Raw genomic sequence first — 18034 nt, forward strand, 5'->3', positions numbered from 1 at the left:
GACATACAAAAGAAATAGGCTGATGTCTTAATAATTAAAAGGGATATACAAATAACAAACCAAGAGAGTGACCAGGATAATTTTCCTATATTGGATTTACAAAAGAGGCTTGTTAAAGCTTTGAAGAATTTAGTGAGAAGGGACAAAGAAAAAATGAAATCAAGCTCTAGGACATTATTTGAAGGAACTAAAGATCAAGACTGTTAAAAGTAAAAGGAAGGAATATAAAGTTGGTATATTTGATCAAAGATAAAATAGATATGTTGTTATCTCTGGTAACCCTTAACAGACTGTTGCTGATGAGGTCTGAAATGATGAGGCTTTAAGGACTTGTTTATAGATAAGAGATGGGATATGGAAAGAAAAAATCATTTGTTGTATTTTAAGAGAAGGTGATAAGTTATTAAAATTGTTTATACTTGTGGTGATGAAGGGGGAAGTCAATTCTTTATATATTTCTTTTTCTTTACTGTATTCTTATTTTTTCTTTTCTATTTTTTCTGCACCTTCTATTTTTTCTTTTTATTATTTTCTCTTTTTTTACTTTTATTAGTTTTTATTGTTGTAGGTGTAATTTTTAATAAAACTGCTATTTAAAAAACAATGTATTCATTTGAATTATTTATATCCCATTGTTTAGATTAACAATCCTTTCAAAGCATCTTACAAACGACATAAGCATTGGTAATTAAAAATATGGAATTATTTCAAAACCAACAGACATTTAGTATCCTTCCCATGGGGCAGTAGATGCTGAAGGCAATGGTGGAGATGAGAAGGCCTTCTAATGGCCTATAGGAGAAGAGAGAATCTAGCATCGCTGGCAGTTGTTACCAGCTTTTATTAATTACTTTATTTATTTATTTATTTATTTATTTATTTATTAAACAAACTTAGATTTTCACCTCTCTCTATATGAACTCTTGATTTTTGCACTTGCAAGGTTTTCTGAATTATTCAGGACAGCAAACTGTTCTGCAAAATGTTAAAAAAAGGAACTGACTGCAGTAATTATATACTTTTACACCTTTCCCATAATGGATCATCTTAAGGTTAAAGGTCTTTTTTTGTATCCACTGTAACTAGGTTTAAAACAGATTGTTTAATTACCATCTTCTAGACTTTTCATTTAACTGTCTAGGAAGCAAGTACCATTTCCCAAACTCAACAGAGAACAGCAGCTATTTAGAGGCCTATATATATATATAAAAAAGTGGACATTCCACTTGCTTTCATTCATAAGTAGGTTTGCCAAATTTCTGGCCTTTTCTTCCCAGTTAGCCTTCTCCAATACCAGCTTTGACACTAAGCTGGGAGGCTGGAGTAAATAATGCTTCACCTGGTGCAGAAGAGACATCAGATCTAGTATCCGATGAGTTTGCTAGGGACAACATGTTATCTCTGAAGTGTTCAAACTGAAGAGGTTCTGTGAAGATCAGAACCCAAGTTCAGAAGATGAGAGGTCAGGAAAACCTCTGAAGAATGGCTATAAATGTCAGGCCAATCTTCTACAGCAGTTATAAGGATTTTTCCTAAAGCTAAACTACTACAGATTAGTAAAAATACTAGTAATGGTCTAAAGGCAGAAACATATTGTGGGCCAAGGCCTTAAAGAGGGTAAAGTTTTTTTTAATAATAAAAGCCAGAAATGTTTAGAGTTTAGTTTAGTTTAGACAGCACAATGGAAGAATGAAGAGAAAGCAGTCATTAGCCAGAACAGAATTGCTGGAGCAAAATCTAAATATTGTTATGAGGGTCGGCAATTACCAAATTATGCTCCACTCTCATCTGCAAATCTACATCTTCATCACCATTATCATCTAGTAGCAGAATATTTGGAAGAATTCAGTAAAATGAACCTTCATGAGCACAAGCAAGCCATAGATTTCCATTCAGCATACACACAGACAGGGGTACAGTTAAGTAGATTTGGATTTTACGATCCTATTTAAATTGCTGCATAGAGCTCTGCCATTCTTAAACACCGCCCTGTCTGATGGCACCACCATACAACAAGCAAGAATAAATAACAGTTATTACTTATCAGAGCAGACGTTATTCCAGTTTATTACTATTAGAAAAAAAATACAGCTGCGCAACACACATAACCCCCTGCTTATAACTTAATGCACCCATTAAAAAGGCTCTCGCCCCATCATGAAACCAACTGTCTTTGCCACTGAAAAGGTTACTTACCTTTTGCGTGTCATTGTTGGTATCTGTTTCAGTAACTGTGTGGCATTCTTCCAGGCAAGTATGATTCTGACAGTCGAGCAACCTTCCACAGACTTTCGTACAGGAATAAGGTCCTGCACTATGACATGGCAATGGGCTTATCTGAAAGATTGAAATAACTGCTTGAGGGCCACTGCAGACAGCCTTCAACATTTCATTAGTTCCACAAGCTTTCATATAACACAAACTAACACACAAAATTTAATCCTCCTTATTTAGGACAAGTTGCTTCAATCACAGATTCTAAGCAGCTTACAACAGTAAAACAACAATAACAACAACAACAACAACACCGCCACCACCATCATCACTAGCACTGACAAAAATCACCATCAGTCCATTGCAAAAGGCAGCTTTGCTTGGAACAGCTCACATCCTGAGACGATCCCTTTAATGCCATCAAGCAACAACATCTGCCTACCCCAGGTCCTTGGGAAGGACTCGGTAGGTGGATAAAAATGCCAAATCCAGTGTAAACATCTAGCTGACTGTGCGACCAACCATAATTCTATTAAATGTATATGCCACGCTGCTCCCAGCAACTCTAGTAGAAGGCCACCGCTAAATATGGTACCATACATTCCATGCAACAGTATCCAAAGATAAATAATTCTACTTTTGATAAGGATGTTACCATAGCTATCAATAAACCAGGCAAACTATTTAGAACCACTTCACTGCAGACACAGAGCAGTGTATCTTTATTATGAGACAGACTGGGTTTTTAGCAGTCCACCGTTCATTTTCTGAAAATTCTATTGCTCATAAATAAATCTTTCACCTGAGCTTTTGGAAAGAATACAAAATTATGAGTTATTGTACAAAATCCTTAGGATTTTGAAAGAATAAAAAATAGATGTTGCCAATGAATATTATCAAAGGCTTTCACTATGGCTAATGAAATAATTATAAGCAGTTTCATCCTGGTGCTGTTTGAAATACGCTATTAATCTCTGGTTATCAGCTCCTTTCCTTTGACAATTAAATCATTTTTAAGCAAGATGTATTGAATTTGCTATTTCCTTCTGAAGTTGGCCAGCAAGAATCCCAGGTACTTATTTAACGTCTACATTCATTAATGAAATAGGATTGTGATCATCATCTAGTTTTGGAAGTTTAGTAATATAAAAATCATTAAAATAAGCTGGCATAATATTAGATTCAAACTCTTTTTTATAAAAGTCTAAAATTGTAAATACGTATTGTGTATTATTCTGTTGAGAATTTTAATTTCTCATGTAATCAGTGAAGTATTTAATTTCTTAATTAATAGGTTCAAAAAATAACACAAGAGGGGGAACAAAAGGAACCAGCTTAATTTCTATTTAATCCTTGTCCTTTTTGTAAACTTTTGAGTAAAATTCTTTAAATCTTCTATTTGTATCTCTGCATTAAATATGTGTTACAATTAAGAATCACTGGAATAAAGCTACCTACTTGCTTTATTGTCTTTATGTGGTCTCCTAAGTCCTAATAGGTCTGAGATAGGCATCTTAGTGCAAAATCTACTTTTACAGAGAACAATATATTCAGTTCAGTCTTAGCACTTCACAACTCCTTGTAAAGATCTGGGAAAGTGATTAAATTTCAGAATTCTGATAACAACAATCAATAAAAGGTACATATGTTTAATCCTACAAGGGGCAGGCAGCTGGATTCTGATCAGTTCTATTTCCAGTTGAAAACCCTCAGCAGGTCAAATATTTTGTGCATACCTTGAACTTTCTTTTTCCATATCTTGAGCTATGCTAAATTTTTAATGTTATTCTTGTGTGATTATGCTTCCAAATGTGTAATTTCGGTTTGTAACTTTTACCTTTCTCTGAAGGTGTTATTACGATCTTAGAAGCTGTCTACCATCAAATTGAGAAATACTGTTTTTTAACTTATCAGACCTGGCTGTAATAAAATCATCTGCTACATGAAGTAGGATTTATTAAATCTTTCATCCCTTTAACTTGCCAGTGATGGCATTGTTTGGTTCTTTCTTTAAGATATGACATTACAGTTTAAGTTCCATTGAATGGTGACCATAATAGCATAGCCTCCATTACCACTAGACCACAGGCCTGTGCTTTTTCCTCCACGTGAAGCTATCCAGACAGCCGGTAAAATTATTTTTGAATTAGATCAGCAAAAATAAAGATTAACTACCTGCTTATCAGCTCTAAGGAGTTGGCATGTCTCTGGAGGAACAGAAATCACAGGACAATCAGAACAGAGAGTTGCATCTGACTATGAAGCTACTTTGGCCAGAGCAAAATCTTTAAAGAAACACAGTGGGCATGGTATGACCAAATATTATTTCCAGTTACAAAGTCAACTGGAATCCCATGTATGATGGGCATGGGGTGCTTCAGTACCCTGTATGTTTTTGCTCAGAAGTAACCTCATTAAGTTCAGTGGAACTTCTAAGGAAGTCGGGATCTTATTTGGGTCATCCTAACATCTGAATGACAAAGCCCCTCATGCAGGATGCTAAACTCCCTCAATGAAGCCAAGAGGGCCAAGCAGGAGAAAGAAAAGAAACAGACAACAAACCAAGAGGAGGCTTATTAACAAACCAAGAGGAGGCTTACAAAGACCGCAGGTAAGAGGATTATGCTAGAGACTAAATGCTGATCTGAGAAAGAAGAAGGAAAAAAAGAAGGAAAGGGCAAAGTACAATGGAGAAGTATAAATTCCAGTAGCACCAGATGGCCTGTTCAGAATATCAGCCAATAACAGAGGCTAGTCTATTAACATTTAAACATGCCCAAATCAGCTGTGCTTTATTGTGAATACAGTATACATAATTTGGATTTCAGATTAGAATTTCACCTGGAATGTTCATATTTTTATTTTCCTATCAATACAAATAAATAATGCTATTACTTCCAGTGTTTCATGAAGTTCCCTCCCTCATAGCATTTGGAAGACAATTTTACTTTGTCGAGTTTTCGGTTCTAGTTAAATGTTAATTGATGTTCATCTTCTGGAAGGGATGATTTATTATTGTTGTTTTAAAAAAAGTTATTGTATTGTAAACAGACCAGCTACAACAACAGTAAAATAATCCTCTCCACTGGCCACAAAATATAATACGATTTTTAGAATAGATTGACAAAGAATTGTATGGAGGGAATGTCTGACCTCTCCATAATTTCTAAAATGCACTGAAATACATGTTGAAAGATTTCGTTCAAAATCGTTAAGTGATGCTGTTTCATCTTCTGACATTCTGAATGGACGTTCTTGTAGAATATGCTCTATTCCGCTGCACTTGTGCGTAATTTTTACTACAGAGAAAGGCTGCGGTGTAACAGTTTTCTTCTGGGACATATCCCACTCCCAACTCTTATTGTCCATCTCCACTCAGATCCATCCAAAAAAAAATGAGCCCAAAAGTTTTGTCTTGATCCTTCCAGACATCACATCATCACCAAATAGCAGCCTGCTGGAAAGCTGAGAAACAAGAGTTCCAATCCACACTGCTGAAACAGCCCATGCTTGTTCTAAATTAGCAATCTATGCCAGATGTTCCAGTTCATTATTAACAGTATCATTTTTCCAGATCTTAGCAGCCTGAATACAGGCAGTTGTTAAGGTATTTCCTGCTAACGAACACACATTTTTCTTGGTATTATTATTTCAGGTCTACCTAAAAGAAGGACCAAATAATCAAACAGCAATGTATATTCTGCACTCGCTTCAATTACATTGGAATACATTAACCCGAAATTCCCTAAATTTAGCAACACTGATTACATTAGCCTCAGTAGTTTACATTCCTGCCAGTCTACATATGTTTTCTATAATACACATACATCAGAATGAGACGTCTTGTGCAATCGGTAAGAAGCACAGCACCAAAAGCACAACATTTTGTAGTAATTCTCTTCAGATCTCCCTATCATTTTATTATCCCTTGTCGTTTTGCAATAAGAAATTATACTCAGATGACTGGCTGTCTACAGCCTTACAGAATCTAGTTCACCAAGGTAGTCCTTTTTTATTGGAGGAGATTGCTCATTATTTTACTATGAAAATTCAAGACCTGGTGAATGTAAGTTGTCCTAGTGATCTGCAGGCATTCAGCTCAATATTCCCGTCTTTTTCATTTTGTGCAATGTCTGAGGAAATGGTCTTCAAGACAATATTGTCAGGCCAATATACTTTCTGTCATTTGATCCTTTTGCTACTTACTTTTCTGGTCACAATGTGCTTTTAGATAGAAAAGTGGAGTCGGTCACATAAAAAAGCAAAAGAAATACTAGCACAAGCAATTAAACGGTGTAAAGCTTTCAACTATGAACATCCAACAACATCCCTTTCCATGCCTGAAAGAATAACCTGCAAGGAATGCTTTGAAGTTCTACTATCTTCTGCTTAACTGACTCTTAAAAATAATTATTTCTGCTAAAAACAAATACTTTCAGGAATCAAAAGCATCAACATAATTTATGGAATGACAGTAAGAGAGAATGAGGTGAACAAGAAAAATTAGCAGAAAAATGAACCATTACAATCTAATATACTACTTCCTCCTTTGGTATAAAATTATATGCTTCTTTTTGGGGGGAAGGAAGGAAGGAGGGAGGGAAATAATTTCCCCTTGAAAGTGAAAACAACTAAGTAGAAAATCCTTGCAAGCCGAGTAAAATGAAACAAAGCCAAACAGAAGATAATGCAAATACAGCAATAAAACAAACACATTTCTTTTAAAATACATGCTACACTCTAACATTTGGGTTTACCAAATAATGCAGATAAATGTTTAGGTTTGTAAGAAATATTTGTACTAAATACTTGCATCTTGGCCCAGAAAAATGGTAGCTATGCCTGCAGATTAGCTCAAACTATAAAATGATATTTCAGAGTGATAATCCAACATTACTGAGGGATAGTAACTTCATACTGAACAAATGCAACCAAGGCTTAAAGCATATCTATTTTGTACAAATACAATACAGGGCAAAAAATAAGGAAAAGGACCCACAAGGGTGAAGGGATAAATACCTATGCAGAATTATGGTTTTTAAAGCACATCTTAAATTCAGGGTGAGAAAGACTCATTTGAAGGCCAAGTGGTAAAGCAGGGTTCCTCAACCTTGGCAACTTTAAGACGGGTGGACTTCAACTTCCCTTGCTGGCTGGGGAATCCTGGGAGTTGAAGTCCACCCGTCTTAAAGTTGCCAAGGTTGAGGAACCCTGTGGTAAAGAATGCTATATAGAAAAGCTCTCTTGTTTAGTAATATAGTAATGATGTGCCATATTGACCCCCCCCAAAAAATGTAACATATACACAGGGGGATAAAGTGCAAGAAAACTATTTCAAAATGGAACACCAAAATTTAAACATTATAAAAGAAATGATGAATAGAGAAAATAAAGGTGCACCTACTAAATGAAACAAAGTAGGACAAAACTAAAGGAAGAAGTCCAGAAATGAGAAGACTAATGAAAAGCATTATTACTATCAAAAATACGTTTCAAGGTTAGAAGGAGAGACAGGCAAGGAAGATATTAAGCACCACAATCAGGAAGTCAACAGAAGACAAAGATCACATATTTTAGAAAACAAACATAATGGATCCAAGAAGTTAAAGCCAGAATTTAAAAATACTGAATGTGCATATGCTGACTTAAGAATTATTTGGCCCTTACAAAGATTTAGCCAGAAACATAAATCCCAAGATCAGAACTTAAAAAAAATGCTGTCTGAATATCATGTGTGTGTGTCTATCCAGAATATGTTTTATATACATTTCTTATGCAAATCTAATACGTTAATGTTGAGATAATGTTACGTCAAACATAGCCATATATTTAATATCAAACATTTTCAAATATTTTATGAAGGGCTTTGTTTGCTGAAGTCTGGGCTAAAAATGAAAGGCTATATTCTGTGCCGTGAAATGTAAACCAGATTGTATAAGCAAGCAGTGTGGCCTATGTGGCTAAAATAAAGGAGAGTCATTTTTCTCTTGTAATATGAACAATTCCTTTAGAAAAATACATGTTTAAAGGGGGTATTTTGAAATTTTCAGTTATCAAAATGCCTTATGTTGGCAATACATTACAGGTAGTCCCTGTCTTACAACCACAATTGGGACCGGAATTTCCATCTCTAAGCGACGCAATCATAAAGCAAGACATCATCGCTTAGCAACCACATCCCAGCAGTCCTGATTGCTGTTGTTAACCAAGAATCGCGGGTCGTTAATCATGAGTACCCACCACAAGCCGTTCCGGGCTTGGTTCCTCCCAACCTTGAGCTTCAGTAAGGTAAGGGACTGTCTCCAGCTCCCCCCACCCGCCTATCTCCTTCCCCATCTCTGCCCTTCTGGCCACCCTGCACCCTGTCTTGCGGGGCAGTAAACAGCCCCAGAATTGTGCAGCTCTAGGGATGCCTGCCATGCCCTGGGAAGCCGCAGCCATCCCGGCCCAGTCCCAGCTGCAGTTGCCCTCGCTGCCCTGCACCCCGAGACCCCTGCCACCCTGCGCTCCACCACACCAGTTGACCTTCACCTTCTTGCTTCCGCTGCTAATGAGGCATGCCTGGAGCTGGGCTAAGCTTTTGCTTCATGCTGCAAAAAAAAAAAGGCTAAAGGCAGCTCCTGAAGCACAGCGCACCAAAATGCCTCTCGGCACCGCACAAAGCCAAAAGCCCAGCCCAGGAGCGTGGCGCAAATGGGCATTTTGGCATGCAGCGGCTCAGGGGCTGCTTTTAGCTTTTTGGGGGGGGGGCAGCCAAAGCCCAGCCTGGCCTGGCCCAGCAGCTAGGCCGGGCACACCTTGTCAGCAGTGGGAGCAAGAAGATGGCAAAGGTAAGATTGTCGGTGGAGTGCAGGGTGGCAAAAGGGGGGAGATAGGTGGGTTGGGGGAGTTGAAATGACCCTGGGATCGTATGTGCGGGTGGGTTGCCAAGCACCCAAATTTTGATCACGTGACCATGAGGATACTACAACAGCTGTAACTTTGGGCACTGGTCATAAGTCACTTTTTTCAACGAGTTCGTAACTTTGAACGGTCACTGAATGAATGATCGTAAGTCAAGGACTACCTTATGTTATTGCTGTGGAAAATGTGGGTTTTTTCCCTACTCGATTAATGTTAAAAGCAGAACAGCAGAGCATTATTTCAGGTAGCAGCTATGATATGGCCATTTCATTACTGACCTCTAATCCATTAATTTAAATTGGTATTTTTTTTCAATTCCAAAAAACCAGAAAATGAACACATTACAAACTGCCATCCTCTAAGGCAAGTTATTTACTTCAACTAAAAATTAACTGAAGCTATTTACAAACATTAGAATTTGATATTACAATCGCTCTAAGCTATGAATTATCATAACTGTACAATTTTTAAAAATGTTGAAACATAAGTTAGAGCTACATCTAATGTCATACATGCAAATTTCCCTTTGCTCTCTTCTTCTGTGAACCCTCAAATTCATCCCAAGACTGTTTCAAAAAGCCCCCCCCCAACCCCATCAGCTTTAAGTCTATGTCAAGAAGCAGAGGTATCCTTTCTATTTGCATCTGCTGTCCTATCAGTGGAAAGAAATAACTGAAAAAACTTGTGGCTTGAGTCACCATAATTAAATTAATTTAGTTTTAGCTTAGGGGGGAAAGAATCATGGCTTCAAAAACACAATTGAAGAGTCTGCACAAGAGGCTAAGCCAAAACACAACCCTTATGTATTATAACTGCTAGGATTCGTAATAAAGTCACATGGAATCTCAATTAATTGTTCGGATAAATACTACTTAGTTGATTAACTAAACAGTCTTAGGTTTAATGACTCAAGGTAGATATAATCACTTGCTTTGTCCATACCATAATATAACAGAAGGAGATGGAAAAAATGATTCCACTGTTCATTATTAAAAGCAGAATAGAAAATATATTAATCTTAATTGTAACAATATGCTATAGTACAAAATTATATTCTTAATACCATCTCAAAATAGGAACACAGTGCAAATACAAACCAGCACAACTGACACATCCTTGTAATAGTATTTGTGTTTGCACTGAATTGGTTTTCTGTTTGGAACAGGAGTGGAAACATTCACAACTGGTATCCAACCTGTGCAAGCTGAAGAGGTAGCATCCATTTACCATCTCATTCAGTTGCATGTATACATCTAGATACAGATCTAACAAATAATCACACAAGTAACAGATTCAGAACAATTTTTTCAATGAACAAGAGGAAAGAAGAACAGCCAGAAAACCTCTGTCAAGCATATTGCAAGGGGACTGAAAATGGTTCTGCTCTGACAATCGGTCTAAGAAAGTCGCATTCATTGCATCTTTCATATAATCACTATTATTTCAGAATTCACTTTCTTTTGCACCATATCTTTTTTTTGGGGGTGGGGGAATAATCTTGCAACTCAAAAGTCTTGTCTATAATGACCCAGAATGGCTTACAACTCTTCCAGCATACAAATGCTATTTTTAAATTATGCTACTTCAAAGTCGCCAATCAATTACTCTGACAGTTCTGTCTAAGCATTCATTTCAAAATATGGAACATTTTGTAGATTATATATTTATTTATCAAATTTCTAAACTGCCCAACTCCAAAACAACTCTGGGCAGAATGAATAAAGAACAAGAGGATAATACTTCACTTCAAGCCTAAACTTAAGTCAGTAAGAAGAAAAGCATGATTTTAAAAGATACAAAACAGAAAAGAAGCAGCACCAAGACCATACTGCATTTCTAGAATCATTTCATAAAGGACTGGGAGAAAACAATTTTCTAAATTAGATCAAATAGTAACCACAGTGAATTTCCATGGCACATCATTATCCATCATATCCATCATGGTATCAAACCTTACATGTTATGTACAGTACCTATAAATGATACCTAAGTTCTTATCATTCTCATCTCATCTTCCCAAACTGCTTGTAATCAAATCAGACACTCCTTCTAATAGTAAATTCTGTTTGAAGGCACAGATAGTCCTTGTTTAGCAACTGACTTGTTTAGCGACCTTTTGCAGTTATAATAGCAATGAAAAAGTCACTTTACGACCAATCCTTGCATTTACGACCTTCACAGGCCAGTAAAGCAAAGGAAAGTTGAAGTAAGATCACAAGCACAGTTGCGGTTTCACTTAATGACCGCTTCACTTAACCACCGAGTTGCCAGTCCCCATTGTGGACACTAAACAAGGACTACTTGTACAGTAGATGGATTATGGCCAAAATTGGGTTATCCAAAAATTAAAAAGGATTAAAATGCTTGTGGAAACCCACCTGTGTTCAGAAACAATTTTTAAAACCTCTTTAAGAAGTCTAACAGGGAAAGGAAACTAATGTCCCATAGGACAGGGGAAAAAATGGCACACCCAACTTAGAAGGATATATTATATTTGGCAGCAGTTTATTTATTCTGTTTATTATGTCAACTGGGACTCAAATCATATTTATAAATTCTAGTTCTCATAGGTTCTCCCAATCCGTTGTTTCTTTAAAAAAGTGTACTAGGTATTTATAGTAAAACTGAACTTCCCTCTAAACATACCCATCAAAGTTAACTTCAGTTGTTCAGATGCAATTGTAAGAGATCAATTCAACCCCTTATAAACCTCAAGCCATTTTAATGATGGAATATTCTTGTTATTTGTACATATTTTTCAGGCGTCATTCTGATGTAACACCTACTATAAATTAGCAACTATAAAACAAAACATTTTTCTTAATATATTTGGCTATCATATTTATTGTTCTAAGAACTTCATTTCTTTCCTGTGCAGAAAAATCATATACCCAATTGATATTTTTCTGTCTTGGAAAACTGTGTAATTCAACACAGTGTGCGTGCTGATTTCCATTCACACTACACAATGCTAAGGGACCCTCCCCATCTTCCCCCCAGGACCTCTTCTATAATGTTTAACTTAAGACACATACTTCACGCAACTGGAGAGCTCTCAAATGCTACTTTGGTCATCATACTTGCCTAAGCAACATTTAATATCCATTTTCAAAATATCATTTGCAGATGCTCTTAAAACAGCCACAAAATGTATCATGCCAGCAGTATCAGCTGCACAAGAAAAGCCATTTAAGATGAAAAAAAACAAAACAATAAAGCTCTATAAAACAAAAACTAACCTAAAGCTTGCTATTAAACATTAACAAAACACTATTTTACCCACATTCCACATTGTTTGAAATGTAATGTCAAAAGTTCAAAGTTTAATCAAATTAGGAGCCCATTTTACAAATGCTTTAGAACAATTTTGCATTACTCTGCTAATGGAAATGCTAGCTTCCAAATGAAAAACTGTGTGTGGGTTGCAAACAAGCAAAACATTTCAGTTGCAAATAAATTTCATGTCAAATCAATCAAATGCTAAAGCTTAGTTTTGAGACTCTAATTAAAACCAAGTTATGCATGGCTCAGTTTTATTCCAAAGAATGACAGCTATAATGACTTACCTCGTGTTTTCCAAAGCATTGCCTGCAAAGAGAGAATAAACAAGCTCAATCTATTTAAATATGATTCTATTTCATTAATATGAATTATTCCTTTGGAAACCCCTTATAGCGACCCCTCGGATGGGCCGACTTGTTTGTCTTTATGTATGAGCAACAAGAGAGAGTCTGGACTCCCAACTTGGAAAGCCTGCTTCAATTAGCCCATTTTATTAATTGGGGCTTGCTCTTATAGGAAGAAAATGTAGTATGTTCTGGGAATAAAAACTGTTGTAATATCTGCCAAAGGAAGATATGGCAGGAGGCTGTAATTGGCCATTATCGGATAAGGAGAATATGCCACCTGTTGGCCTTCCTTTCTTTCAGGCTGCAGTCTAACCAAGGAAGTCTACACGACACAGATGGTACACTCGCCAATCTAAATGTCCTGCCTTTGCACGCCAGGCAGTTGCTGGTAAAATCTACTGGCATCTGAGCCCACATACAAGCAGAGCATTCTGTTCGATTGGAGCAGGAATCTGAATGCACAGGAGCTCCCTGTAACTCCGCTGTCACAGACAGATCGCTCTCGGATTATTAGTTTTAGATTGGTAGCTCCTATAAACTCCTGCAGGGGTGGAAGAGTTGAGTAAGCTGAAACTAAAACCAGAGAAGATGGAAGTGCTGTTGGTAAGAGAAAACTGGATTTTATATACTTTAGCTGATTCAATTTGGTCTTCAGGAATAGGTCCTCCTTTAACTAAAACACAAATAAGTTGCAATTCTATGTGTTTCTATGTAGTGAAAATAGCAAAACAAAAAAGGATCATGCCATTCAGAACAACTCACGTTGGAATAGGGACTTGGCATGGAGGACAAGGCAATGCTGTCTGAATAAAAGCAGGCTCAGTGGACTGTTCCCAGGGGCCTGCAGGCTGATGCTGTAAGAAAAAGAAATCAACAGATAAACCCGACAAAGCTCAGCTTTATTGATTTAATTGAATTTACACAACAGTTAAGTTCAAAGCAGGCTGTGATGATTAATCACAAGTGCATTATTCTACAAGTCACGGCTGCCAATTCCATATGGACACATCCATGCTACTTCAGTAACCTGAGGTAGGTTTTCACCTCTCCTCCCACAGTTACTCATTTCAGACTATTTCAAAGTAAGTGATCACCTGCTGCTTGAGTAAATACAACATCCATCAAAGTCCTAAGATTCATTATATCCTACAGTTTAAGTCTAGCCAGCACCAACACATCCCCTACCAAGTGAAAACACGTCTTGGCTACCTATCAGAAATTACACAATTTGGGCAAAGACAACAACAAACCTTTTAATTTCTATGTTAAGCAAACCCGTAACATCTATCCTTAAGCTTTTTTTTAGCTGTTAAACTCTCTTTCCTTAGAAGAGCAGAAGACTTTTTTTTTACATTACAGGCTTCTGTCTTACCAAGCCAGTTTGCTTCACAAGTGCTTCATCATGGCAAGAAGCAGGGCATAAGTGACCACACTTTTCTAAATCTTTCTTGCAGATCTGGCGGCAAGGAGGGCAAGGGCCAAAATGGCAATGGTGTTTCTCTCGAATAGGATGATGGCAAGTAGGCGGCTGCCTAGAACAAGAAGAATTAGAAATCACTGCAACGGCTGATTTATCATTATAGTCATTTGGTATTATGCATATTAACGGTTACAACCTGTAGAGCCCTAAGTCGTTTGAAACCAGCCTGAGTGAACATTCCTTATTGGAGCCTTGTCAAGCGTTCTTCAATCACATGCTGTGTCTCACCTATGCATTTAGTGAATTCACTCATTCATTCATACCATCTGTAAAGTGCCATATTTCAATCAAAGCTAAAAATGAGATATATATAATATTAAAACATCCATGGGAAATTGTAATTAAGAAATGAACACTAACAAATGAAAACAATTCATAATATACCAAATCAGCCTCAAAATCCACCCCAAACTTTCAATCCTAGATGGGATCCTCTAATCCCCAAATCCTAATGATCACTCAAAGGTTCTCGAAATGAAGCCCATTTACTAAGAGTAGGAAAATATAGTATTTAAACAGGTAGATGGCCAACTGGAATTATTTTCCTCCCTACTGCTGCTGCTGCTGCTGCTGCTGCTGCTGCTGCTATTATTATTATTATTATTATTATTATTATTATTATTATTATTATTATTATTATTATTTCTTACAAAATAAATAAAACAACCTCAATATCAAAATAATTGATCACACAGAAGTAAGAGTAATAAACACCTTTGGGTCATCATATTTTTAAAAGGATATTAAGGCTGTAGAGACTGTAGAAAAGGACAGCTTGAATGATCAAGTGGCTAGAACATCCATTACGAGTGAAGTCATATGAAGAATGAAGAAGAAATGGTGAGTAAAATGGAAGATATGATAGAGTTTCATAAAATTATTCATGGTAAGGAGGAAGCAATCACACGTAATTTATCCTCTCTCATAATATTACTGGACAATCCAGTGAAGCCAAGGGTGGAGAGACTTGTTCATATGGAGTAAAACTATGGAATTTGCTATTAGAAATGACAACTTAATTCATGGAAGATAAGGCTACAGTTTTGGAGGGGGCGGGCTCTGAGTCAGTGTTTGACCCCTGAAATCTTGCCAAGAAAACTGCAGAGACCAGTCCAGGCAATCACAAGGAGTCAAAATGGACTCAAAGGCACCAAAAAAAAAAAAAAAAAAGGACAGCAAAGTAAAGCTTTGTGATTATTAGCTGCAGTACAATTAATTAAAAATTGAAAATAAAAGTTCCCAACCTTTGTAAGTTCATAAAGATGCACCTGAGGTTTTTATACTCTCTACTGTACAAGTTTAATTTAAAAAATTATAAATAAAATCAATAAATACTAACCTGCAGAGTTCTTTGCATCTGGGGGCTTTGGTGGTACGTTCTCTCCCACAAGGTACTTTGAGAACAGTTTTGCCACAACTGCACTTCACATCCACAGTTTCTGGGCATGGATAGCAGCTGCCTAAAATTAATACACACATTATAAATAACCAGTTTTGAAAAAAGACAATTAACAAACTTTGGAAAGCCATTGGCAACAATCATGCCACATCGCTCATGACCAAAGCAACTAAGACTACAGTTAGATCACACAATCAAGGTTTCCAGTACCATACGAGGCCTTCGTTCAGAGTTTTAAATCACAGGTATCTATTACATATTTACAATGCATCTCAATCAATAATTATTCATGAATAAGTAGTTGTCCATTAGTACACTTATACTAATAGCCATCTCCCTATGGCTATAATTTCTGAAAGTTCAGAAGAGGACCCAAAAGATTCGTGACTTCTATATGGAGCCTCTTTTCAATAGCAGGTAGCTGGAAAGCAACTGTTTCTCTGATTTGCCCAAAAGCTTAATATTTGTACCTCTAAAGTTTCCTCAAACAAATCTGAAGCACTCTTACAGAATAAAAAATGGGCTGTATGTGCATGTCTGATATAATGAAAAATAATAACATGAAAAGCTCATATGGTTATTCCTATGTAATTTTCATCAACATGAGGAAGGCCAAACAAGCTGTTGCACATTGTCTATAATTTTTTTCATGAAAACCATTTTATTATCTAATATCAATCCATTAAAAATAAGAAATAACTTAAATAATATTAGCGTTTGTGGGGATTTTTTACTAATGTTTATGCTTTAAGATATTTCATTGTTATGGTATCATTTCTGACCCAGCCCTATCAAGCAAGCAAGCCAATTAACAAGGAACCTAAATTAGAGTGAGAAGTTTTGACCTACCGTATATACTTACAGATGAGCCAGAATTTTCGATTCCGAAATACACCCCAAAATTTGGATTTGGCTTATCTGCAGACCAGAGCTGATTTTTTAAAAACCCATCACAGCCTTAAAATCGTGCAGTTTTATAAATGATGATGTAACAGTTTGCAGTTTCCTGCCTGTTCAAGAATCTACTTATCTGCGGATGATGCATTTTTCATGGTATTTTGGTTGAAATTTCAAGGGTTGGCTTATCCACAGTTATATATGGTAAATGTTTTCCATAACAAAGCAGGCAAAGACCCAGATGCCACTTAGTTTGAAAGGTTAGAAGCAGGATTTCCTGCTCATTCTTACCTCTGTGGCAGACCGAAGGACACTTGTGATTCCGACATCCTAATGTTCGACCACAGACTTGGTCACATGGTGGACAATTTCCAGGACAACACTGTATCAAATATATAAGTTCTTAAATATAGGGATTGCAGTGAAGGACAGGAAGGCCTGGCGCGATAGGGTTCATGGGGTAACGAAGAGTCGGACACGACTTAACGACTGAACAACAACAAAATATGAAATTGCAGGTCTATCCAGATTTCCCTGAGTAAATGCTATTATGTACAGGAGGACTTAGTTCTAAGCAAGCATACATAAGATTGTTCTTATAAAACCCTGAAGGGTGTAGATTATCTAGAGCCGTTTCCATTTGGGTTCAAGCCTGAGTAACAGGCAGATTCCGCACTGGAAACCAATAGGTTTCCAAGTGCAGTTCAAAGTACTAGTTCTGACTTATAAATCCTTCTATGGCTTGGTACCAATGCATCCGCAGGGTCACCTGCTCCAACCAGAGAGGACCTGTCCAAGATGATCTTCCTGGGAAAAACTACTGGAGGTCCCCCATTTTTATGATGTTAGGGGGGCTGTGGCCAGAACACACTGTCTGCACCTATTCTCCTAGAAGTTACAGTGGCCTTCTAGAAATCAGCTAGAACTGTACTTATTTAGAGGGGCTTTGGGACTGAATTTCACTGCTTAGGATTTTGTATTAATATACAGTATATTTTAGATTTATATTGTTATTACCCATATACCCTGTGTTGTAATAGGTTGAGTTGGGGGTTTTACCATATACAGGTAGTCCTCAACTTGCGACCACATTGGGACTGGAACTTCCATCGCTAAGCAATGCGGTTGTTAGGTGAAACATCACGTGACTGCACTGCTTAGTGATGGCAGTTCCCGTAGTCCCAGTTGCAGTCGTTAGGCCAGGACAGTGAGCTGCTTCAGAAAGCCTTTGAAAGGATTCTGAGGTCTTCCAAGGTGTGCCCTATTCTCGCAATGCTTTGGAAGACCTCAGAATCTTTCCAAAGGCTTTCTGAAGCAGTGCAGGAACGAGGCTTGCAATCTGAAGAATGACATGCGTGATTTGGAGAATGGCACGAATGGCCTTGGAAAGAAAGACTGGCGCGACCAACAGCTGCTTCACATAAGGGAGGCCGAGCGTGCCTCGTCAGCAGCGGGAGGAAAACAGTGACGGTCACTTGGGTGCAGCAGGGCTTGTGGAACGCAGGGCGGCTA

General features: G+C 37.2%; 1 protein-coding gene across 2 annotated transcripts in view; it reads right to left on the reverse strand.

Annotated features, from left to right (window-relative positions):
* NFXL1 (nuclear transcription factor, X-box binding like 1) overlaps window positions 1–18034 on the reverse strand; it is a 50893-nt gene that overhangs the window by 15045 nt on the left and 17814 nt on the right. For both annotated transcript variants that reach the window (XM_088131122.1, XM_088131121.1), the window contains exons 11-16: window positions 16814–16904; window positions 15566–15686; window positions 14119–14278; window positions 13509–13600; window positions 12684–12705; window positions 2197–2337 (exon numbers count right to left, since the gene is read on the reverse strand). In XM_088131122.1, coding sequence (XP_087987248.1) covers window positions 2197–2337; window positions 12684–12705; window positions 13509–13600; window positions 14119–14278; window positions 15566–15686; window positions 16814–16904 — 627 coding nt within the window. The remainder of the gene's footprint in view (window positions 1–2196; window positions 2338–12683; window positions 12706–13508; window positions 13601–14118; window positions 14279–15565; window positions 15687–16813; window positions 16905–18034) is intronic.

Source organism: Python bivittatus, unplaced genomic scaffold (genome assembly GCF_059951505.1).
Source record: "Python bivittatus isolate LINGU-HERP-01145 unplaced genomic scaffold, Pbiv_v1 ctg000970_np1212, whole genome shotgun sequence".
NCBI classification, from domain to species: domain Eukaryota; kingdom Metazoa; phylum Chordata; class Lepidosauria; order Squamata; family Pythonidae; genus Python; species Python bivittatus.